This window comes from Azolla caroliniana, unplaced genomic scaffold (genome assembly GCF_043228905.1).
Source record: "Azolla caroliniana isolate FFs.n. ecotype wild unplaced genomic scaffold, voAzoCaro1.0.p SCAF_5, whole genome shotgun sequence".
In the NCBI taxonomy this organism is placed as follows: Eukaryota; Viridiplantae; Streptophyta; class Polypodiopsida; order Salviniales; family Salviniaceae; genus Azolla; species Azolla caroliniana.
The window spans coordinates 21,717,155-21,742,860 of NW_028230440.1; the positions used below are offsets into that span (position 1 = coordinate 21,717,155).

The following is a 25,706-nucleotide window of genomic DNA, read 5'->3' on the forward strand; positions in this document are numbered from 1 at the left end:
CTTGGATAGTCAACCACCTCCGATTCTCATATCATAGTATTGGCTATGCCATCTATCAATGATAGCAAGGAATTTGTGATTTCAAGTTCCTAGCTTAATTGAATCTTGTATAGTCAACAACCTCCAATTCTCATATCCTAGTATTGGGTACACCATCTAACAATGTCAACGGGGAATTGTGGTTTCTACAACAAGCATATTTTTGTCTCACATCGTTATAACATTATTCGACAAGGATTTAACAAAAATTTGTTGTCTACTTCTAAAGTAATTAGGAAAATCATCATTTTCGATCACTTGAAACAATCTTTCATTCAAATGGTTTGAATGCCTACAACATTCACAATAAATTACTTGAAAAAGCAATGTCACCCTAATGTGATTTGATGGTTTTGACTTCTTTTAATCTTTAATATTGGTAAAACATCAGCATGTATGCACACATACGAGTCCTTGCAATACATTCATCTAAACATACAAAAATGCATAAATGAAAGTGGCCATCTATTTATATATATATAGATATGGGTGTGGGGCCTGGGTTTGAAGATATTGTAATACATATTTCTATTTAAGATGGAGGGCATTTTATAGTTGTATCATAAAGATTATGATCATGGGAAAAAAGTATACCACTAATGTCAATTGCTAGACAATTGGCTTTGCATCACAAAACCTCTTTTTACAACGTATTTTTGTTAATAGCCTAGTTTTGTGCGTGAGAAGGCAAGCATAACACTTTCTCAAATTACATAAGTGCATGTTCTACATCCAAGATCGACCAAATGTGAATGTGCTTCATACATAAGGCGAGGATTGTTGTGGTAAACGATGAAACCAACCCAACATTCAATGTTGTTAAACCCATTAGTGCTCAATGTTTGGGTCTAGAACAAGTGAGAGTGAGCAATCTCATTATTAATGCAAGACGGATGAGCTCTCGGACACCTCGACACCTGCTAGCGAAGCCAACCAACAAGGGCGGATGTTTAAACCCCGGACACGCTGGTGCCCAACCAAGAGCGAGTGAAGAGCGGACATCTGGATCCACGTCCGTGTCCGCCTTCCGGATAATGGTGAATAAGCACAAACGCTCGATGCCTAATGATGCCTCGGCAAATGGCGTCGTAAAGTTGTGCTAGAACCCTAATCTAGCCTACCACCAAAAAACCCTATAGCCTACCACTAAAACCTCCTACTAATGGGGGGCTAGATAAAGAAAAACAATGAACAAAAAATGGGGCCTTTGCAGATTAATTGTTGGTTTGGGTGAAAAGTCACATAACCGCCTCCCCTGTTTTTCTTTTTCTGGTTTTTTTCTCATTGATTTCTCTTTTTCAGCAGAACATTATTTCTTCAGCAAATAGTGTGTCATATGGCAATGAAACGCCACCATTTCATACAACACAATTCATTTTTTACCTCCAATCCAATCCAATTCTTCCTCTCTGTCTCTGTCTCTGCCTCTCTGTGTCTAACCTGCATGGAGTCCCCATCTTGCTTCTTCTTTGCCATGGATCTATCTCTGTGAATCCATCATTCAACCCTATCTTATCTCTGCACACGTACATATAATAATCAATTAGGGAACGAAAAGAAGCACCCAATAGAAACCCTAAGCCTTGTACTTGAATACAAATCATATCATATACATAGATAGGTGTATATATGCATTGATAGATACATAAATAGACAGGTAGAAACACAGACAGACAGACAAACAGACGGAGATGGCAGACATTGCAGGGCAACTTTTTGCTTTTGAGTATTGTAATGCAAAGCTGAAAGGGAGGCCCACCATGAAGAAGACAAAGCAATCCCTCTCCTGCTTTGATCAGACCCTCCCTGTGGCAGTAAGGATTCCTTTCTCTTCCAATCTCTGCCATTATGATTCGAATCAATCTTAAACATGGATTAGGGGTTCCTTAATCATGGATTAGTGGGTTCTTAATCATTGGTTAGTATGGGCCCTTTAGCATTGGTTAGTGGATTCTTAATCATTGGTTAGTGTGGGCCCTTTTAACATTGGTTAGTGGGTTCTTAATTATGGATTAGCGGGTTCTTAATCGTGGATTAGTGGGTTCTTAATCATTGGTTAGTGTGGGCCTTCAGCATTGGTTAGTGGGTTCTTAATCATTGGTTAGTGTGGGCCCTTTAGCATTGGTTAGTGGGTTCTTAATCATGGATTAGCGGGTTCTTAATTGTGGATTAGTGGGTTCTTAATCATTGGTTAGTGTGGGCCTTCAGCATTGGTTAGTGTGTGCTTCATCATGGATTAATGGGTTCTTAATCATTAGTTAATGTGGCCCCTTTAGCATTGATTAATGTCGTAACCATTGATTAGATTATTGAGTTCTTAACGGGTTCCTTCTATCGAGGCTCATAATGTCCCGCTAGCACTCGTCCCACGCACGGGTGTTAATCCATTCGGAATAAAGTGTCCAAATTTGATCTACATGGCAACACATTCGGATAATGTCTCGTAATTTGATCTACATGGATTGTGGTGTCAATGATTAGCGGCTTCATAACGATTGATTAATTGCACATGCATCGTTGTTCTTCATCATTGATTGATCTATTAGTGAGTGAGTGAGCCAGTGAGTGAGTGTACTTTGTTGCTCTAAAGAATTGATTAACAAACTCTTGTTCTTGTTTGATAAAAGTTGTCTCGAAGAGCAGGTCGCCATGAAGTGTGTCGCCTCAAAGACAAGGAGTTGCCATACTACTCGTCCAATGGAGAACTCAGGTGTGAAACCAAAAGATCTTGTGTGTATGTTTGTGTGTGTTTCTTGATTACCAAAACTACCCCCACCCTTCACTTAAAATAATTTTCGTGACACACGTACCCCCTCTACCTTCTGTGCCTTTTGGTGGAACCTTTAGTTAAGGGCACTCGGGCAAAGAGTAATTGTTTTGGTAATTCGTGAAACATTCGGGTGCTAGGTAATTTTAGGAAATTTCGTGAAACTTTTGTTGGTTTTATAGGTGTTAGGGCTATTTCTTTTGGAAAATCTATTGTTTTTTCACTAGTGATCTCTTGATTATGTTGTGTGAACATGTTTGCACTTTTTTAAACAAAATGGTGATCCTAGAGTTGTTTCCAATGCTCCCAACCAATCATTGGGGTGTGGACAACATTGGTGCCTCTCAGAGACCTAAAAATGGTCAAGGATAGTTTTATCAGGATTTTTTGAAACTATGAGGGCAAATTTGAGTAAATTTCCCTTAAATTAAATGGACAAGTCTCTTTTATGATTTAAAAACCTGACATTCTCCAATGGTAAAATATATGGAATATCAACACCCCCACCCCAACATTTGTAACCATGAATGTTGTGTTTTCTTCCAAAGGCATCGCATTCCAAAGAAAATGCCCTCGGATTACACGCGAAAAGGAGATGGTGAGAAGATAAAGAGAGGGGAACTCCATAAAGAAGTCCCCAAGGCTGAACCACCAGTCGCCGGAGCCTTCAAATTGCGTGACAATCCTCCAAATACCTTGGTAATATTCTTAATCTCCTTGCTTAGACCTACACCATTTGAATGATTGGTTTTGTGAATTAAAAACACATTTGTAAAGAACTAATTGTACATTTACATTACCAAGTCAAACTTCTTATTAGCAAATTTAATGAAAGGGTTTTTACTTTTATGATTTGATCTTCATGGTTATGATACCAGTTTCGGAAACTTTATGAAAGAGGGGACTTGCCATTACAAATCCTACATAGTAGCTCAAAGAATTCTCTTCTATGGAAAGTGGACATAAGAAAGCTCGATTATCACCACTATTTGCCCATTTTCTTTGATGGGATAAGAGAGAAGGAAGAACCCTTCCGATTTATCGCTGTGAAAGGTGTCGAGGACCTTCTCAAGGTTGGTACTAATATGTAATCTTAATGTAGAAATCCTTTTTGACTATATAAGGTTCGTGTTGGTGACATGCTTCTAAATATAATGTTAGATTGTCAATTCTTTTCTAGTTATTTGATTGCCAAATTGCAGTAGTAATAACAATACCAAAATATATGTTGTTGCATGTAGGGTGGTCAAGGGAAGATATTGCCCGTCATACCACAATTGATCATACCGATTAAGACCGCACTCAATACAAGAGACCCTGGTGTCATGAACATAGCACTCCAGGTACCAATATCAAGATTATGTTTGGTGTGTATGTGTGTATGCTTGTCTAAAATATTTGATAGTTATGAGTGCTTTATCGTTTTATAGCTCATGTGCAAGTTGGTGGAGTCTGAGGAAATGATCGGTCAATCCTTAGTGCCTTACTATAGGCAATTGCTTCCAATCTTGAACATATTTAAGAATAACATACCCAACATGGGAGACAACATAGATTATGCTCAACAAAAGCATGGGTGCACCGGAGAACTCGTGGACAAGGTTCTCGAGCTTTTTGAATCACATGGAGGTGAAGATGCATTCATAAATATCAAGTATATGGTGCCCACTTATGAATCATGTGTGACACACTAGGCACAAGCTACTTAGTTCGCAGTGACTATTTGTATGAATCATGTTGCATCGTATGTTGAATCAATTCATCAAACCTCCTAGCTCTAATTAATGATTTCTGAGGATATCAAGAATGTAAAAAAAAAACTTTATCTTTTTCTAATGGATCCAACAATCCACATTGCATACAACAAACTTTGAACCACAAGGCAATACGTTTGTGACAAATGTGTGCATTTTCGATTGAAAGTAATAGTTCGCGTCCTCGTTATTTTATTGTTAATATACCATGCGTGAGAGATAAATCAATTTCAATTGAAAGTGTAGTTCACATCCCCATTATGTAATCGCTAATGATCATTAGAAAGCTCCAAAATGAATTATCATGAGTGCGTCTAGTGCCTTTAAACCTCCATCGTTTTGTCTTACTCATAAGTAAAACTTCATGCGATCAAACCATGCTAGGGCTCACAAAAATAATGTGAATTTTAGAAATGATTGGTTTTAGAGGTTGCCTTACTTCATAAAGGAAGGAAATATTTAGGGATATACCTACGGTGGGCATCCTCAGTAAATGATGAGTTGCATTGTGAGGTTTTAGATATTTACAATAGATACTATTGTGTATGTTAGAAATGACCATTACAAACTTTTGTAATGTATTGTTTATACGTCATATTTGTACTCAAGTATAGGATTGAAAAGTTGTGTTCCTAATCCTTAGTAAATGGAACATCATTCTAAATCTAAGATCATTCGAAACCTCCAACTAAATATTGATTGCTTGGTCTAAGATCTAGCAATGAATACATGCTTGGCAATATTCTCTCTTGTTGGAACGGATGTTTTGCACAAACATTGGAGTATGATGCCAATCTTTAAGTTACTATAATGGTAGATCTTTTGAATTCTTTTATAACGTGGATATAATCCAATATATAATTCGAATCAAGATCAACAATATATGTTTAGCTCTTGATTTATATTTTCAATATTGTAAACCTAAACGTAAAATGTTTTTTAATTATTGGGCAAGTTCAGATGTTTCGTTTCATACACATTTGTTGGGTTTCCCATATCATTGTGTCGGATGGATAATCCGAAACCAAGAAATGTAAACCTCAATAGTCCATGACATGTGGATTAGGCTTAACTTCATACACTTGAGGAATGATGTGTAGTGCACATAAGCTAATATGGATAGACACTCAAAGTGTCAATTTATTATTCCATGTTGTTAGTTGTGAATGTACTTGTTGTATAAGTACACCTTCAATGCATAATGAGATCATGTGCACAAATACATCAAAACAATCAAGAAGCAATAAATTAGTCGAATAGTACAATCATGTAGGCAACAAGATTGCTCTATTATAGATTTAAAGTCGAGCAAACAAAGCAAACCTAGTGACATGTATGCAGTTTACATAGCAATGATTGGAATCAAACTCTAGTGTGAAGGTTGTGTATCAAAGGGGGAACTTTTTTATGATCTTCGAGAGGTAAACTTTAGTGAGCATTATTTGTATGTTACTTGTCCCAAGTGTCCAAATTGTAATGGTTCAAACAAGGCCTTACAAAATAATAATATGAGGGCTTTAAAAAAGACCAATTATTAATAAGAGAGTTATATAAAATTATTAAACACCATAACAAAATAAGGAAAATATCACAAATGTAAACCAAGTAGAATGGCATTGCTTATATACCTATACAAGTGCTATACAAGTAAATGGCAACAAGATTATATTGTGAGCAATGAGCTTTGACATCAGACATTACATGTATCATCTTGTACGAGTTGTTTTTACTACAAATCTTATACGTTGCATTCGTCTCGAATAATTTATCTAGTATTGTTGTAGTTTGCCTACACACACCCCTAGTATCTTTACTTGCTCATGCATTCCTCTCCAAACAAAGGGTCTCGATGCATCTCACAAAGTTGGTTGAACATGTGGGCCATACGACAAGCAATCATTGTGGTGACATGCATGCAATGACCATGTGCCTTGCAAACATGAGATCAAGGAAGTAAATATGTGTGTGGTGCATACTATTACGGATATCCCAATTACCAGTTTTAACATTACTCCTTATAGGCACGAATAATGATAGATGGGTCGTTCGTGGTCATGCATGTGTCGTTGAGACATGCGCCTCCATTGTCATGGTCCATGGGATCTTAGATGGGGCCATGAATAACTATAGATGGGTGGTTCGTTGATGGGTCTTAGATGGCCAATAATGGATGGGTGGTACACACGGGGTGTCACTCATATCATATCTATGTTTCTCCGGCCACCCCCAAAACGAGAGAGAACTAAATGGTAAAAGCTCATTGAAGAGTTCGACAAATTGTGCGCAAAGTTGCTCGCTAAATGAACCGACATATGTGCGGGTGGTCACCGAGATGTGTGTGTATGTATATGATATGTATGTGTACAGTGTATGGATGGATGGATGATATGTATGTATGTATGTATGCATGCATGTATGTGTGTGTGTATGTGAGTATGTATGTTGTATGCATATGAATGGATGTATGTAATGTATGTATGTTGTATCAGTATGCATATGAATGGATGTATGATATGTATGTATGTATGTAATGTTTTCTTATATAAAGCTTCAAAGACATGGTACAGAGAGGTCATGATGATTGTGGAGAGTGTGTGTAAGAAGAAGAAGAAGAAGGAGAAGGAGTGGGGGAAATGCAGCATTAATGCTGGAGCTCAGACAAAACAAAACAAAAATAATGCGTTATAATTTAGGGTTTCTCAAAACCCTGCTCTCTGTAAAACCCCTCTTGTATTTATTTATTTACTATGCTCTTCCACCCTTCATCCTCGGACTATAAAACCCATTTTTTTCCTTCTTCTTTTTGTTTTGCTCTTAACCTCTCCATGATCACTAATTACCCACTACCCCAAACAATTAATGGCTCTTAATCTCGATGCGATTCTCTTTATCTGCCCATTAACCCACCCTTAATCTCCTTGTGGTCTTTCTCCTAATCTCCTTATTAAGCCAATTTTTAAGCTTTCACTTAACCGCCATTTGATCTCCTTATTCATCTTCCCTTGAGTTCATTATTGATTTTCTCTTTATTCCTGTATGAAATTCCGCTAATCTCCTTATTAGCTTCCTCATCATTCTCGTGTTAATCTCCATTTAAGCATCTCTCTTAATCTTTATTTACTTCGATCATAATCTCTTTGCTAATCTTCATTTAACTATCTCTTAATCTCCATTTGCTTTTCGTTTAATCTCCTTATTAAGTTCCCCTTAATCTCCTCGTTAATCATCTCTTAGCCTTAACATGAAACCCAGCTTTCTTCTTATATGGTGAATCTCATCATCCATTCGCAAACCCATCTATCTATCACCACTACTATTTTCATCATCATCAAATATGGGCTCATGATGAGCACTGCTGTCCCATCAATAGGAAGAATCATTTAGTTCTTCTCTAAAATTGGAGCTTTAGTACAATGGTGAGGTTCATATTACCAAGGTTAGGCTTCATTTACAGGTCATGGTCCATAGCTAGAGCAACCTTGTGTGTGCTCTGTTTGGTGGCAATGGGCATGGTGATAACCCTAGTGTTGCTAATGGTGTTGAATATGAACAAGACACATGCTAACAAGGAGGCAGGAATCAGTGATGGTGATGTAAGGAAGCCAAATCCCAATGGAAGAGGAAAAGGAAATGGAAGAGGTGAAGGAGAAGGAGGAGGAGGACATATATATTGTAGAAAGATGAAGAGGAGAAGCAGTTATAGAAGTGGACACTTAAACCCTAACCCTAACCCTAGGTCAAGACGAAATGCTAGAAGAAGACATGATTTATGCAGCAAGCATGGGAGTGTTGTCCCATGCAATAATGTCACTAGTAGGGCAGTGCTGGGTCCACACATTCACAATGTTACCACTATAGGCAATGGCCATGGTATTATAGACAAGGAGACCATAGAATATGTCCATGATACTCCTGGCAATGGACATGATGCTAGAGACAATGGGCATGATACTATAGACCATGACATTGATGTGTCAAGTCTAAGTAGTGATTATGATGATGATCCACACAATTGTGGAGGCTGTGGGAATGTGTGCGGACCCCTTTCGCCAACGTGTTGCGGTGGACATTGCACACATCTCTCCAATGACCCACTCAATTGTGGTCTTTGTGGCCATTCTTGTACCTATAATTCTACATGCTTCTATGGAATGTGCAATTACTAAGCCCACATACACAATATACATTACGCATAACACACGATAACAGTAGTATTGTTTTGTTGCCCTTAGATGTTTGCATCTTCTTGATCTTCATGTCTCTACATTTTCCTATCTAAGTTGTTGTCACTCAACCTAGTCCCAAGGGGGATGGATAATTCTATTTACTCTTGGGTCAGCGCTACAAGTACTTGTTATAATATCCTATATATTTATTGTTGCAATGCTCAAAGGTTCAAATGGCATTTTATGTTTTTGTTTGCCGAAAACATTATGGCATCATTAAGAGGCAATTTGAATAGCTTGCCCTTATAAATATGTACATTAGGGGAGTCTAAATTGTTTCTCTGTCAACCAGATGTGTGCCCAAAACATGGTCAATTATACCAAGTTCAGAAGTGCTGGAAATATTGACCATTGGCCCAAACATTGGCCATCAACCTCCGACCAAACCATTTTTATGCATTGCTCAAATTTGAGCAATCATAAAAATTGAACTCCTGCACATATCCACTTGTGGAAGAAAAAATGTTGAAATATTGGCACTATTGGTTTTCACATGCTTCTACCAAATAATTCTGCATCATATCAAAATGTCAAGAGATGCCTCAGTTTCTTTGGCACTAACTTGGTATTATCCTATTTTAGTAACAATATGAAATATTTTTTTGGAATCATAACATGGTACTAAAACTCCATACTACTAAGAGACCTTATATTGTTGTAGATTCATGCACAAGGTGTTATCAACATAGTGCCAATCCTTAACACCTTCCACAAGAAATAAGTCGGAGAGGATGCATTCAATGAGTGTGTGCAAGCACTACAACAAAAACAAGACTTCAATGAGTATGCATCTTATGAAGATAGGCTTCTTATTGAAATAAAATGAACTGAAGGATTTGCATTCAATAAAATCCAGGTTAATATATACACCAGCATTATTGCTCCACATGGACTTGAGCTGGTACATTGTTAAAACAAATATTGTTTTGAGTAGTTACAAACCAAACACGAGAGAGAGAGAGAGAGAGATGCATGATGGCCTCTCATGTTGAGGGAGAATCATGGAACAATTGGTGGGGGGCATCATGTGAAGCCTCAGAAAAATGCTTCTTCAATATGTGGGATCCCTCTTGTCGTCTGACCATAACATCCTCTATCGATTTTGCACATTTTATGACCAGCAGATCTGACTCTACTTCTCCAGCAGCTGTCAGGAGTTTGATCCAATTCTCTGTCAGAGCACCATACACGTATTTTAATATTTTGATGATCCTTACAAATCAATTTTTAAATTCCTCTTAGGAAATAAAAATATAAGTTGCTACAAACCTTGCGTGGGCAGGATTTGTTCTTCACAAAGCTTCGTAAGAGTATCAACTCCATACTGTATTCCATACAATTTGCACAAACAAGTTTAATAATCTATGTTGACGTGTTTTGGACCAGACAATTTTATTTTAAGAAAATTTACCAATATACTGTTATTATTTGTGTCAATTTCCAAAATTCCATACAAGATTCAAAAAATTTCCAACAAAATATAATACTTATGGAGCCAAAGGGAATATGGCTCAGCACCCTCAATCGAGGCTAATCACCCCCAATCGAGATTAATTACATGGCTAAAGTTTTTTAACTGAATGATACTTGAATTAGTTGGCATGATCAGTATATGAAATGTTGATAAAAATATAAGTTATTACTAAGTAAACATCAGAACCTTGTGTGCAGCTTGGAGGAGGTCAATGCCTCTGTGTTCCAAAAACTCCGGAGTCACCGAGCCAGTATAAATAAACTTGATCATTTCTTTTGCAATACTAAAAGATACATCCTTCAGCTCCAAGACATTTGAATTGCGGATAGCCATAACTTCCAAATTCAACTTAAGCTTCTGCACATTTTTAGTCAACAACAGAAACAAGCTCAATGAGCATTGAGAGTAAAAACGTGTTGCACATAAAAGAAGAGATATTTCATAGAACATTACTTCAAATATTTCAATGTGATTCACAAAATACCCCTCATTTTTCTCACCTTTGATGCCCCACAGAGTAACAATTTGAGGGCATTTATTCCCTTACCCTCTGCACAGATTTCGACAATGCTATGATTTCCACTTTCAAAGACACTATTCCAACCTTTCTTCACAAAATCTTGTGTATCAACCAGCTGCTCATTAATTCCCTTATGGGATAGTTTTTTCAATGTAGCTCCAGCGAGAAGCTTCAAAACAGAATCCCAATGCCGGTATTCCCAACCTGCAATACAAAATAATGTAAAATTAATCTCCTTAAAATGTTCAAAAACAAAATTTCAGGATTTAGAAGGCACCATAAAGCCATGCCCTTTGAATCAGCACATGTAACGGCTGGAGATGGGGCTGACTAAGGTCAATTGGGATAATAACAAAAATGTAAGCACCATTTGGCCAGAGTTTTCCAAAAAAAAGAATATAACCCAATAAACAAAAGTGCAAATCTATAGTAATAACTAGTCCATTGCATTAAGCACACATTTTGGCAACCGCTTCACATATTACAGACTATGATATATGGGGCTATATACATGAACCACTAATATTCTATATGGGGCTAAATTTCTAGATACACAATGTATACACAAGTACATATATAAATTGTTTATTCAGATATTCCTCATTACTTATTCACCACACACAGAACATTTGCATGAAGGGTATCAATTATTAAGACCCTTGAAATTTTCTCAGTTGATAAAAGATTGATATTTTCCGAATTCCGAGGCATTTGTTTTCAAATATTTTTATAAAACAAAATGCAATCAGTAAGACTGCTTTACTTTCTCTACCTTCTCTGCCAACACACGTGGTTTCATCAGCAAATTGAGAATCACAATGTGGTGATTCTCTTTATATTGGAACCTCAAGAAAAACAATCCATTTGTACAGTAAGGATCAAGAGAAATACCGCGTAAGTAAAGTACTGACTTTAGCTCCAATGCTAGAAGTAGTGGCGTCTTCTGGTCTAAACTAATCTTCTTTGTTTCAGTTGACCCATCTGAATGACCCTTAGAATCATGTCGGATAATAGATAGCTTGTTTGCTTTCGGAGGTGATGCAGCTTTAAGGCATGGATTCGCCCCATGCTCAAGAAGGGTCTCTAATATATCCAGATTCCGACGAGTTTCAAACTTATAAACAGCTAAATGCACAGCTGTCATACCCTGGAAAATTAGAACTACCAAATTTAAATAAACACAAATACTATGACTAGTCTATTGTAGTTTATATAAAGCATATTTAGAATAGAATAAGATCACAATCCCACCATTTACTATAAGAGCAAAACTATTGTGACTAGTTCTACTAGATCCAATATCTTTTTGTATGATCTCTTGATGCAAAAATACTGTAACTCTTCTCACTTTGATAAACTCAAACAAGAAAAACTCAGATACAATTATTAATGCCTTACAACTTAGAGTTTCCATCCTTGAAGAAGACAACAAACACTTTCAAGCTCGTTAAATAAAAGGGAATATTGCTAAGAATAAGGAGAGCAAATTTAACCCTAAACTCAAGAAAATCAAAGCCAAATTAAAAAAGAGTGGGCAAATTTTATTAAAGATGAGCTAAAGTAGAACTCGCCCAATCCAAAGAAGTGAAATCAACAATCTAAATAACATCAAAACTGATTTATAGCAAGAGAAGTAAAAGTGGAAATCAAAATAAAAGAGTCTAGAAGAGTGGAGGTAGGTACGAAACACATAACAAGGAATCAAACTTGTGTAGATTGCAACTGAAGAAGAGCGAGTAAAACATGTGAATGATTCACTGTGCAAGTCACGGCATCCCCAGGTCACCAGATGTCACCCCCACAAAGAGGGAAGAACACTTTGTACCAAGCTTGAGTATAACAAGGAAGAAGCGACCCCATTGGAGGGCGAGAAAAGATGCCACTAAAGCTTGAGCACTCATATCCTAATTCTGGACCGAACTAAGAAGAATTATCTTCCCCAAAAAGTGAGCCATACCACAGGGGTTGGATAGCACCTGTCTTCCTTGATTATGACCTGACGAATATGCAAATCGACCTTAGAAAAACAAAAATGCAAAGGTTCATATGAGCATGCAAGGAAGGCAAGGAGGTTGCTTATTAGGATGGTGGCATTGTTATCAATGGAAAGGCCATCAAATAGGAATTCAAAATCAATGACACAACAGAATCAGAGCTACACATTGCAGTTTGCAACGGTAATGGAACCTCGTGGACATTGCCAGGAAGCATGGAAGAGGTGATGATGGAACGACATGCTCCTCATCACAAAGACACACCAAAAGCCCAAAGAAAGGTCTACCCCACATGGAGAACTTTCAATGGGAGTGCATGTACAGAGAAATCCCCAGCGGGTTGGATGGGAGCAGGATCGCACATATCTTCCAATGACATTTACATCCACACGTATAGATAGTGGAAAGGGATGCATAGCCTAGATACATGTGGATCTAACTCAATCTCTAAGAGAGACAAGTCTTATTCATTGAATTATGTTACTTCCACAGAAGGGATTAAATATAAAAATTCAAACAACAATCAAGGAACCAAATGAGACAGAAATTGAATCACCCTATCATGTCCCATTTCAGGGCATTGTACGGTACTCAAGTCTAGGCAAAGTATTCCTCATGGGAGACTTCAACGCCAAGATGCAAAATAGACAATGTGATACCTATGACTTGGGAAGAGCCAGAAATGATGCATTCAATATCTTTGGAGAAATTAGGAACATGTAGGAGCTAAGCTGACTGCTGATCAAACAACATAGGATATGGAAAACATCTATTAAAGCTACGGTCTCAACACCACCAAGTTATTTTCAGTGAGATGAACTCATTGCTAGATTCTAGTGGCCTTACATATTTCTCGCTAGGAGGTGGGAGCACAATTCATTATATCCTTGGGACAAGAGAAACTATCAAAATCTTCACTCTCCTATCCCACCCATTCAGCATCAACCACGCTTATTTTTCCATAACCCTTAACAACAAAACACAATCACAATTGCCTTCTATCTCATCATCAACCTCACCCCTATACACAACAAGCTCATACAATTGAAAATAGTCACTGGAGATTAGCAGAATATTGAGTATAAAAAGTGAATGTGTGACCTATGTCACCTCAACAGACCAGAAACAGAAGAATGTGTTGCTTTCCAGAATTCCTCGGATATGAGGACAAGAAACAATTTTCAAGGATCCTAGCTAGGATGGAAACATTGCCAATAACACTAGAAATCCTCTTTGTTCATCTACTTGACCACAAAACCAAACTCATGAAATGCCTAAACAGTGAAATTAGGAAACAAGCTTAGTTTTTCATTCAGCTTTTAGGTTTTCTATATGTTCTAGGTGGAATATCTAAACTTTGAAATTAGTACACATGCTTAGTTTTCCATTCAGATTTTACGTTTTCTATATGTTCTAGGTGAAATACTTAAACTTTGAAATTAGGAAACAAGTTTAGTTTTTCATTCAGCTGTTAGGTTTTCTTTATGTTCTAACATTTTAAAATCCCCCATCTACACAACTGGGAGAGTGCTTTGTAACAATTGTTGGTCCCAAGGATCACGTTGGGCCCCTATGACGTCGATATATCATCCCTCGGGTACATCCTAGTTGGTAAATTTGGTATTTTTATTATTAACCCATAGATCTGAGTTCAAAGCCCCACAGTTCACTCAATGAATGTATTGGTCGAAGTTTGACCGCATGCACTTCAATGATCCACCTTAATATGTAGAAACAGATATAGATATAGCTATGGCCTTTACCTGCTCATTATACGTATTAACATTAATGGTGCCTTTCTTAAGGAGAATATGTAGAAGTTGAAGGTTTCCTTCTTCAACACTGCGGAAGAAGCTGGATAGGCTAATAGAAGCTTTGCTCTCATCATTTTGAGATATAAGAACATTTTCGAGATTGGAAGCTACATGCGACGCATCCACATGAGCAGGATTGTGTCCTTCCATTGTGTTTCTGCAGAAAAAAGATAGAATTTTATTTTTTTTCTAAATAGACATGAACATGAATCTGTCTCCCCTATGACGTGCAAAAGTGGTTACCGACTCCATTCTAATAAACCTACACCAAGAATCGATATCAAGATGTACAGATAATATCATACATTATGATGAAGGATACTGCTGATCTTTTGGGGAACTCGAGGTTTTATGTTCTTTCTAGATATGGTTTGTCTCATATGCAGATTTCACCCTCTACAAGATGCACGCACAACTCTCTATTTCTCTGCTTCTGAACCCTAAACACTCAGCTGAAAGACGTACTGGAGACTTACCAAATGTCTATCTCGACGATGAAGAAGAGCTCCTCCTCAGATCCACCAAAAAGCCACGCTCTGTTCAAGACGATGGGACCTCCACGAAATGTAAAAACGCCCACCAAGCAGACACACATCAGAGCATCAGGATCCTCGATCACTTTTCTTTATTTCCCCAAATGCCCTCCACTTTCCTTCTAGAATCATCATCGATCACTTTTCTTTATTTCCCCAAATGCCCTCCACTTTGCTCTAAGAACCCCCCCCCCCTTTCCTTCTAGAATCATCCTCGATCACTTTTCTTTATTTCCCCAAAATGCCCTCCACTTTGCTCTAAGAACCCCCCCTTCCTTCTAGAAAGAATCATCCTCGAGCACTTTTCTTTATTCCCCCCCAAAATGCCCTCCACTTTGCTCTAAGAACCCCCCCCATCCTTCTCAATCCTCAGCATGTAATGGGGCAGGTTTCATACATCCTATTATGGGCGGAAACAAAGCTCCAAGCAAACCACAAGAGTTTAATGTGGATATGTGTGTGTGTGTGTGTGTGTGTATGTATGTATGTATGTATGTATGTATGTATCAATTAGTCTCGAAGTTGGACAATATTGTAGGCTTCTGATTAGTCTCGTTGTTGTATAGAGTGCATTAGTAGGAGTAGAATATACATAGCATCCTCATGTATCATGTGTTGTTTGGACAAAATGGGATGACGTTGACCGTAATAATTACTATGTAAAGTGGATATAATTGCCCTTTCAAGTGCTCCCGTGAGCATTAGAAAATGTAGGTGGATATGGTGGGGAGATAGCAATAATATGTTCTTTTATTGAATTCCATTGGTCAATCATCGTTAGTGAGAAGCAAATGATATTAGTGACCATGCAATTGTTATGGTGGGGAGATGACAATAACATGTGGAGTGCATGCCCCTCGCACTTGTGTTCTTTCCTTGAATGTCCTTGGTTAGTCGTCATAAGAGAGAAGGAAGTGACACCATTGAGTATGTGATTGCTCAAATAGCGTGTATCATTCAAGAAGAAAAATGAGATGATACTTGACCACACATGTGCTTGATAGCATATACAATTGTTGTTTCAATTATATAATGACCAACAGCCATACAAAAATGTGGATGGCATGTGGGAAAATAACAACTCACTCTAGGGATTTCGGAGTTTTCCCTATATGGGGAATCTACCAAATACATCTATATGTATGTATATCCATGAATTTTTCAATAGACTTGGGTACATTGATTGAATTCCCCAATTTACCATTGTCCCTTTTTTCCTAACTCCTTGCCCTTGTATTTTTCTCATTATTTTGTTTTACTCTCTCTCTCTCTCTCTAGAATTCCATAGTTTTCGTCTCTCATTAATGTGTGGGTGGGTGTGTGTGTGTGTGAGAGAGAGAGAGAGAGAGAGAGAGAATTCTAGGATTTGTAACATTTGTATTCAAGACATGTTGAATAAATCTTTGTTTGTTCATTGCCTTCACACTCCAACTAAGGAAGTGGAGAGAAATGCATCGTTCCAATGAGTTAACAAAGCAAATCTACTTTTGTTTATGTTGTTTTGCCTATCTGGGGGGCTACCTTCAATAGGAAAACCTTTCGAGTGGATGAGGTGTCATTTTGTTCTAATTGATGGTTTATTTAGAGAGATACGTTCTATTATCATTCTTGGATGCAAAATGTGGCCCATTGAACCAAAGAGAAACAGTTTGCATGCAATGTATAGTTATGCGGAGTTGATTAATTATGCTTGATGTTCACTTTTTTTAATAAACATTGTAAATAACAATGCACATTACGATTGGGAGAAATGTGTGTACTCAAATGAGATTGAGAGTGGCAGAATGTGATATACGCAATGCAAATTATACATATTTGACAAGTTTCCTCACATTCTCCAAGTTGAAGGGTGGAGCACTCTATCAACGTGTGATACTTGAACACATGAATATGTTTTGGCAAAATATGGGTTGTCAACGAGTTTCCTTGTTTATGCCTTGATGCCCTAGCTCACATCGAAGCTAGTGCAAGTTAAGCTATATGGAAGCAATGGTACAAAGCAAGGAATAAGGGGATGGACTTATTGTTGGAGTCACTGAGGTAATGATGATTGCGCAATTTCTTATCTGTTGTTATTATGAGGTCAACTTTTCGATGTAGCATGTACTTAATAGATAGAGATCCAAAGGAAGATTCAACTATATATTCCATATTCCCCACACGTACACATGACTGACTTATAACATGTCTTATTTTACTTATTTTATTGCATAAATTTATATAATTGAGTTCTTTACATGATATTAGCATGTAAGATTTATTCATCAACATGGCAACTCCATTTATTGTGTGTTGATCCTTGACGTCGTCATTCAAGGGAAACCAACTCATACGTGTCGTCTTGGTTGACGATTGCTATTGTAGTGCATGGAAGAGCTCCGCCATGTTTTTGGCCTTATAATAATTGAAGGAAAACGAAGAGAAAAATAAATTGTCAACAACAAGATCAATATGCAAATGGGAAGCTTTGTCCCTAGTAACAAGGACAAGGATAAACTAACACGATTCATTTTGGACAAGGATATTATAGGGGCTCAGTAATAACAATTTACAAACATTCCAAATCCAAGAATCATTGGTTACGCTAGCTTACAACAATGGGCTTGCCAAAGTGATGTATTGCCTAGCGTTGTGTGTGTAAGTGAGGGTGTGATCACATGCATGGCTACATATAATATGTGAAAATGCTAATGTGTGTGTGTGTGTTGCCAACGTAATTGCATGCATACTTCAACCATCAAGGTCCACACCCTCGAGATCAAGTCCTTGTGTAATTCTCTTGGCTCCATTGACATGCAAGTTAAAATACTTCCCTCGACAACTTGTTTTAATGACAATACATCTTTTGACTCAACAATTGCATGATACTAACACTACCTCTTTTAATGAAGGTAGCCATTATCTCTTGGCTAGAAAGCCTATAAAAAGTGATTTGATGAATGGAGACCATGGATGACGAAACAAATGCTCCTTACAACAATGGAATGTAGGACCTTGTCTTGACACTACCATATCTAAATCAATCACGAGATGATGGATATCTTGATGTTGATAAGATTGGACAATTCTTGATTAGACATGGCCTATTTCCACCTAATCACGCAACCTCGAGGGGGAGAAATGAAAGCCATGCTTGTCTTCTGCTTATGGTATGACATAATTGAGCTTGAAGGGGCATGTCGAGATAACAAGCTCAACCACTCTCCTTGGGGCACGTGTATGTTAAAACCCACCATGCCCTTGTTCTTACGAATAAGTCATATACAATATTATATGTTTATTTGGTCCCATAAGTAAAAAATGGCCTCCTTTTTAATTTATTCTAATACATAGGTTTGATCCCTACCATGGGCTAGACCTCGTCTCATAAATCACAATCAGTCTCCCTGTGGATATTCAGAAGATATGTACCTTAAAACATGAAATATCTTATTTAATTTATTCCATTACATAAATCTAGATGCGCTAGTTCATTATGCGCACCATATTAGAAACTTCCACGAAGCAACAATATAACCTCTCCTCTTTTAATGAATTTCTTCTATTATGTTATTTACATAGAGTTAGAAAACACAACACACTCGAGATGGTTGCGTCAACCATTTGGAGATAACGTAAGTCATCGTGGCATGCAATTTAGGACAAGTGTTATAGGCATAACCTAACGAACCAATTTTATAGCTAATTTCAATGGGTTAAGGGTAGAATAGTTAGGAAACTGGTTATCCTAGGAATTGCAATGACAAATCTACAAGGACCTAGATGACATATGGTATTATGGGAACCTTAGATGTTGAGCTATGTAAAGAGAAATAACTATCCCTTTCATTAAGGCATCTCAAGGCACAATCAAGACTCTATTAACGAGGTCATCATTTCAACAACCAAGATATACCATAAGGTAATCTTTTGTGGCATGGGACACCGATGACTTTCTATGTTTTGTCTCATGTCCTTTGCTAGGGGGTGGTCGGTGTGGTTAAAGCACACTTAAATCCATTCTTCTCCTTAATTTCTTATTTGTTTGCTTAATTAGTTCGATGTGTAGTACAAGGTGACATACGCAACGAGAGGATAGACAAATGGATTATTAACATTCGTGGATGACGGATTGCGACCTATTAGACAATGCCTTGTTACCGGCCGGCAAGGAGTCCAAAATACGGAGTGAAGGAATTAATTAAATATGGTTGTAATGAGCATAGTGTGGACGGACGGACTGGAAACGGTATGCCGTTCCAGATCCGGACGGATCCCGAATAGGTGCGATAGGCACCGTTTTGTACTACGGGCCGGAAACCTATTTAAAGGCCCGGACCCCATTGTAATCGCAGCGGATAATTAATAGAGCTTATGATGTTTATACTTCTGTCTTGATTTCCGTTCTGTAATTACTGTTATATCTTACGCGTGTAATTAACTAAAGCACTCTAATCGTGTAACCTATGGAAGTCGTTGTAATCGTTGAATCTTAATCCTATGCCGTAATCACCCTTTGGTGAAGTGTCTCCGTGACACCTTGTGTTAGGCCTTGTCCGGTCAGCGAATAACACAGTTTTGGCGACCACGATTCCTGCTTTCTCGCAGCGAACGACGGTAATGGATGACTAGACCAACGCACAACTTGGTTACAGACCGAGCTCGACGCCTCGCCGAACGGCAAAGACGGCGTGAGACTTTCCAGCAAGCAGCGCACGAAATTCGCTCGGATCGTTCGTTCTCCAACGAGATCCGGAGAGTCGCGGAGGAATCTCTTCGGTTACGGCAAACTCGCGACCAGGACGACGGAAGCAGTCTAAGTAGTCTCCGGGAAACCGAACGCCTCCTGGAGGCGCTGGCAAGCGGAGAAAACGAGGCAGCAGCCTTTTCAGCCTACGAATCGGATTCCGAAGGGGGATACAGCGTGCACACGAACTACCGGAGCAACAACGATACCCCCGGCGGCCCGGAGGACGACGGGTCGGATACCGTGCCGACTCCAGAACCGGAACCGCTCAACCAGGGCTATCCGGAACCGCAAACGGAAGCCATCAACCCACCAACACCGGAAGTGGAAGAAGCAAAGCCACCGACACCAACGAAAGAGCCGGCAAAGGTACCGGAAGAAGAGCCGGAAAAGGAACCGGAAAAAGCACCGGCACAAGAACCGGAAGTGGAACCGGAGAAAAAACCGGAAAGATATCAACAAACGCCACTAAACCGCGGCCTAATACTGGACGACGACATGCCGTTCCAATACTCAAAGTATCGCGATGATTCGGACGCGGAAGCGCATGTTCATGACTTCGAGCAGACATGGGAAGCAAATCACACGTCCCAGCGAATGACACCGGAGGAAGAAGAACGCTCGAAGATAGCGGAATTCGGAGTCACGTTGGAGGGACCAGCGACACGATGGCGGCGGACGCAGGACCCGGCGACCATCACAACCTTTGCAGAATTAAAAGCAAAATTCTTGCATTTTTTCCACAAGGAGGTCGACCAGACGACAATGGTGGGCTTGTTTTATACGATCCGACAGGAGGCAGGGGAAAGCATTCCCCAATTCGTCATCCGTTTCCAACGAATGCATAGCTAGCTTGCTCGTGCACCCCCGGAGGAGGAATTACGGACGATATTTTTAAACGCACTCCGGGAACCGTTACGCACGGTGTGTACGGTGATCGACTTTCAAGGATGCACCATCGACCAGGTCATTGACCGGGTCAGAGAAATGGAAAAGTCAAGCTCATGGCTTACGCTGGGAACACTGCAACGGGCGTTACCCACCGAGGAAGATCTCCGGTTCCGGCAGGCAATTCAATGCACAATCTGCTTGAATGCCGGACATTCGGCAGTGGAGTGCACCATGCGAACCCAGTGTGTGATTTGTCAATCCAAGAGTCATACAACGGACCGGTGCGAGTATAACCTGTTAAACCGACAAGCACCACCCGTCCGACGGATCGAGCCAAGAAGCAGCCGAGACGAAGATGACGATCGTTGGCAAAGAATGAACCGGTACCCACCGGCACAGGATGTCCGGTACGGAGACAAGCAAGAGAATGATGGCCGATACGGGAATCGGCGTGATAACTACGACCGGTATGAGCGATCGGACCGTTATCGGGAGCCCAACAGACGACACGAGCAATACGACAGAGACCATTCCCCTGGTTACCGAAGGCACCAGGAGGACTACGGCCGATTTTACGATCCACCACGACCGGACTACCGAAATAAAAATAAGAATAATAAGAAACGTAATTTCAAGAAAGGTGGTCACACTCGGGACCCGGAACAGGGAACCCCAAGGAGCCAACCGGCACAGAACGCACCACTCACTACGGGACCGACTCCGGATACCAGCAAAGCTGAATCCAGCAATACCCATAAAGAGTACTGCTATTACTGCAGGCAGGAAGGCCACTACAGTAACCAGTGCCCGGCAAAGAGCTACGATAAACGACTAGCAGTTAATATGGTGGTTCCGGAAGTGGCGGATTTACAGCAAGTAACCACACGGTCGAAAGGCATGGCCAAAGAGTGGGAAACACAAGAGGCCATACGAAAACAGGCGACGGAATGGGTGAAGGAAGCCAATGAAAGGAACGTCGCGGACGCGGAACGACAAAAGGCGAATACCATAGGGAGTGTCGGCGGTAGCCACCCAGAAAACGAGACATGGCAAGCACTGCAAGAATGTCAGATCACGTTACCATTAGGAAGACTCTTGCAGCTCGTGCCGCGATTTACAGAAGGACTAAAAACGGTCATGACAGACGGTATAGCCCCACCGGCACCAGTCCTCTTCTCGAATCCGGAGGAGGGACCGACGGTGGTGGACACTAGTAGTCCGGTGATCACAGCTATTGTCAAAGGGCACGAACTTCCCGGCACAGTAATCGATGGAGGTTCCGGAGTGAACGTAATAAGCCTCTGCACGTGTGATGCCTTGGGTATACATGAATGGGAGCCATGTCCGTTCTGGCTACGGATGGCGGATACGAGCTCTGTACGGCCGACGGGCTTAATACGGAAATTGGAAGTCACCATAGGAGGTCACACATTTCACATCTCGGCTGTCGTGCTGCAGCTACAGGCGCAAGGCGCGTACCCACTGTTGCTGGGCAGACCATGGTTGAAAACAGCACACATCAAGCAAAATTGGCGGAAAAATATGATTACCTTCCGGCGCGGAAAAGCCAAGGTCCGGGTTTCGACACAACCACGGACGAGCAACGGTAAGGAATGCACACCGCTATATGCGGAATGCGTGAACATGCTTGAAGGGTTGGCAGACGACGAAGAAGCCCAGTACTTGGAGGAACACCCAAAGATCGTACCACTCTTCGAGATTGACGTGGCTGAAGCCGTAGCGCCATACTTGCCGCAGCGGGACGAAACCGAAGGGACCTACGGATGTGTAAGATCACATACCGTCATTTAAAAAAAAAAAGAAAAAAAAAAAGAAAAAAAAAAGAAATCATTAAAAATCGAGGTCTGAACGGACGTGAAAGCAAGGAGCGAAAAGGCTCGAAAAAGGCGCCAAAACGCACAAAGAAGAAGCAGAACGCATGGAGACCTTTTCATTTCGCGAGCCAAGAAGCACAGAAGCACCAAGGCAGTGGAAGCTGAGCAAACGCGAACCTGCACGCAGAGAACCCCCACGTTCGGAACGCTCTCTCTCTCGCTCTCACTCTCATCACCACTCTACCTCGCCATCTTTCCTCGACCTCGAAGCAGACATGGAACCACAAACGCTGTCGGAAGCGGCCAGGAAATGGTTCAGGCAACACGGACTGGAGGGGTTCTTGGCCATCATGGAGGCACCGCCGCACAGAGAAGCCGACCGGGTCATCAAGGAGCTCGCCACAGAGGTCATCACCGAGGAAGCGATCCGTGCGCTAACAGGCCTTCCGGAGGGAGGTATCTTTCAGATAGATAACCCAACCTCGGAGCAACTCATCCGATATTTCGGTGAGTACTCTGTTGCCGGCAAAGGCTATCGGACGTAGGGCGGCGAAGATCCGCTATTCAGGGAGATAGCTCGAGTGCTCCATGAGTACGGCCACGTGTACCCCCGACCCCCTGTCATGCCAAAAAATCGGGCAAGGATGATCATAGCCACCTATGAAGGGATCAAGGGCAATCGACATGGTACGAGGAAAGGACGGCAAGGAGGGCCGGAAGCTGTGGCACGCCGTAGCTCAGTGGATAACATTGCTCGTGCCGCCGGTCGAGACCGTCCAGCCAAAGAAGCGGCCAAGAGTATCGGAAGGAAGCACCTCGAAGCCGGCGTCCAAACCACAGCAGCTGCTGGCGTCGAAGGCGACGAAAGGGAAGAAACGGCTCTCAGAACCGGAGGAGGTGTCACCGGTCCGACCCGTTAAGATAACCATACGGCGACCGGGACAGAAGGAACCGGAACCCTTGACGGCACAGAAACAGGCCGTTACCCAGGAAGAGGAAACGGAGGAGCCAGAAGAGCACCTCCAACGACGGTCAAGAAGTAGGACCGCCGGGACAGCGGGGGAGCGTTCGTACCCGCAAGAGGAAGAAACGCCCCCAACTCAACCTGAGCAAACCACAAGGGAGGAACCGGAACCGGTGCGTATGGAACCGGCCTTGTCGGCTTCTATAGAAGAAGTCATTCCAACGGCTCCGGAGACGGCGAGAACCGGAACTCAACAGCCGGCGAGCCCAGCCAGCACACACAACGGCCAAGGAGTAGGACCAGTACAGCAGCAAGGCACCAATAGTATGTGGCTACGGTGGGTTGGCGAGCAAATCGCCGGAGTGGTCGAGTACATAAAGGCGGAGGAGAGAGCGCACCAGGAACGGTTGCTCGTCACAACCGTAGATCTAGAGACGGCTCGGTCCAGAATCCGGAGCCTTGAACAAGACTTGGACAGGGTCACAAGGGAAATGGCTCAATTGGCTTTGACAACACAAGTCCAAGCACCGGTGACTCCGGGCAATGTACAGAATAAAGCGGCAGATCAACCTGTACATAGCAATCAGACCCCGGCAACGGAAACCGTTCCGGAGAGAAATGTGGCACGAGCCCAAGAGCTTGCGGACTTAAAGGATGAGCTAGCTGCCCAAGAAGCGCTGAGGAGCCGCGAAAGAGAGTTGAAAACGGCAGCGGAGGCAGAACTCAAGAAGACTGCTGAGAAGCTACGCTTGGCCGAGGAGAGCTTACGAAAAGGCCACCAAGCGTACGACCGGCTCAAGGAGGAGAAGGAGAAAATGCTGCAAGAGAAGGAGAGGCTCCGGAGAAACGCCGAAACAGAAGTAGAGCGCCTGAAAGAGGAACTCCGGCAGGTAAAGGACCGGGAGGACCGGAACCATCGCCAGATCAACGGCAAGCTCAAACAAAAAACGGAGGAATTTGAGCAATTGCACCGGGAGTATAAACGGTTGCAAACAGAGCACAAGGAACGGACGGATGAGCTCCGGCAAGCAGTTGATCGGACCGCAACCGCATTCGCCAAGGAACAAGCGGAAACCAGAAGACGGTTGGAAGAGGCGGAGAAGGTTCGGACAGAGCTCCTCAGGCAACAGCAGGCGGAAAAAGAAAGAGCGACGGAGGTACTGCAGAGGCTGCAAACGACATATCAAGGGCAGCTGACGCGCTACAGAGAGCAGGCAGAGGATACGGCTAATCTCATCAAGCAGTTGAAGGAGGAGCAACAAGTTGTGGAAAGCAGAGCACAAATGGGAGCAAGTCGCATCCAGGATATCATGCGGGCCTGGTTGAACCAGACCAAGAGCTTGATTGACAACGGGTCCGTCAAATGGTGGACCAAGTGGGCCACGAACGCGGCGGAACTCCAATTGCTCCGGGCCGACGTAGAGAACCGGCGGAAGGAGGGAGATGATTGCTATATGCTGAATTCCGAAGACTTCACCGGCATAAGAGATGAGCTGGCCGAAGACTTTCAAGCCTTGGCAGAGGACCAACTAGAGCAAGTCCGGCAACTTGTAGCTCAGCTGGACGACGACAGGTTGGAGGCGCAGATCCAGTTTGAAAGCTATGAGAGGTCCCGAATCCGGGAAGAGAAAGCACGAGAACCGGTTACGGTCAACCTCAGTGATGAGGAACCGGTACTGGAAGGAGACCGGACCGGAAGCAGTCAAACGGAGATGCCGGAGTCAGAGAATAGAGAAACAAACGGAGCAGCCGCCGAGCAGCCGCCTATAGAGCAACCGGAGCAGCCTCAGTCCCAACCGTAACCACAGCAGCAACAGCAAGCACAGCCGCAACAACCACAACCGGAAGAATAATTGGAAACTCTGGAACAAGATATTTTGGACAGTTTGGGTGAACAATGAAGGGGCCGAGAAGGGTTCGACGTACAAGGTACTGTCCCATGGGCGTGCCATGTGTTATCGGCCGGCAAGGAGTCCAAAATACGGAGTGAAGGAATTAATTAAATATGGTTGTAAATGAGCATAGTGTGGACGGACGGACTGGAAACGGTATGCCGTTCCAGATCCGGACGGATCCCGAATAGGTGCGATAGGCACCGTTTTGTACTACGGGCTGGAAACCTATTTAAAGGTCCGGACCCCATTGTAATCGCAGCGGATAATTAATAGA

At 41.6% G+C, this 25,706-nt stretch overlaps 2 protein-coding genes across 2 annotated transcripts; one reads left to right on the forward strand and one right to left on the reverse strand.

The window, feature by feature from the left end:
* The first annotated feature begins 1,429 nt into the window (after window positions 1-1,429).
* On the forward strand, window positions 1,430-4,674 carry LOC147864436 (uncharacterized). The gene is made up of 6 exons (XM_087319942.1): window positions 1,430-1,853; window positions 2,667-2,749; window positions 3,355-3,505; window positions 3,685-3,879; window positions 4,048-4,149; window positions 4,237-4,674. The coding sequence occupies exons 1-6, from the start codon at window positions 1,731-1,733 to the stop codon at window positions 4,498-4,500; spliced, it is 918 nt and encodes a 305-aa protein (XP_087176068.1). The 5' UTR covers window positions 1,430-1,730; the 3' UTR covers window positions 4,501-4,674.
* A 4,930-nt stretch (window positions 4,675-9,604) lies between these two features.
* LOC147864437 (uncharacterized) lies at window positions 9,605-15,147 on the reverse strand. Its single transcript, XM_087320261.1, has 7 exons — window positions 15,065-15,147; window positions 14,538-14,745; window positions 11,672-11,927; window positions 10,761-10,984; window positions 10,447-10,617; window positions 10,056-10,110; window positions 9,605-9,957 (listed from the first exon to the last, which is right to left on the reverse strand). Exons 2-7 carry the CDS (start codon window positions 14,736-14,738, stop codon window positions 9,770-9,772), a joined length of 1,095 nt encoding a protein of 364 aa, XP_087176387.1. The 5' UTR covers window positions 14,739-14,745; window positions 15,065-15,147; the 3' UTR covers window positions 9,605-9,769.
* Window positions 15,148-25,706: the final 10,559 nt, after the last annotated feature.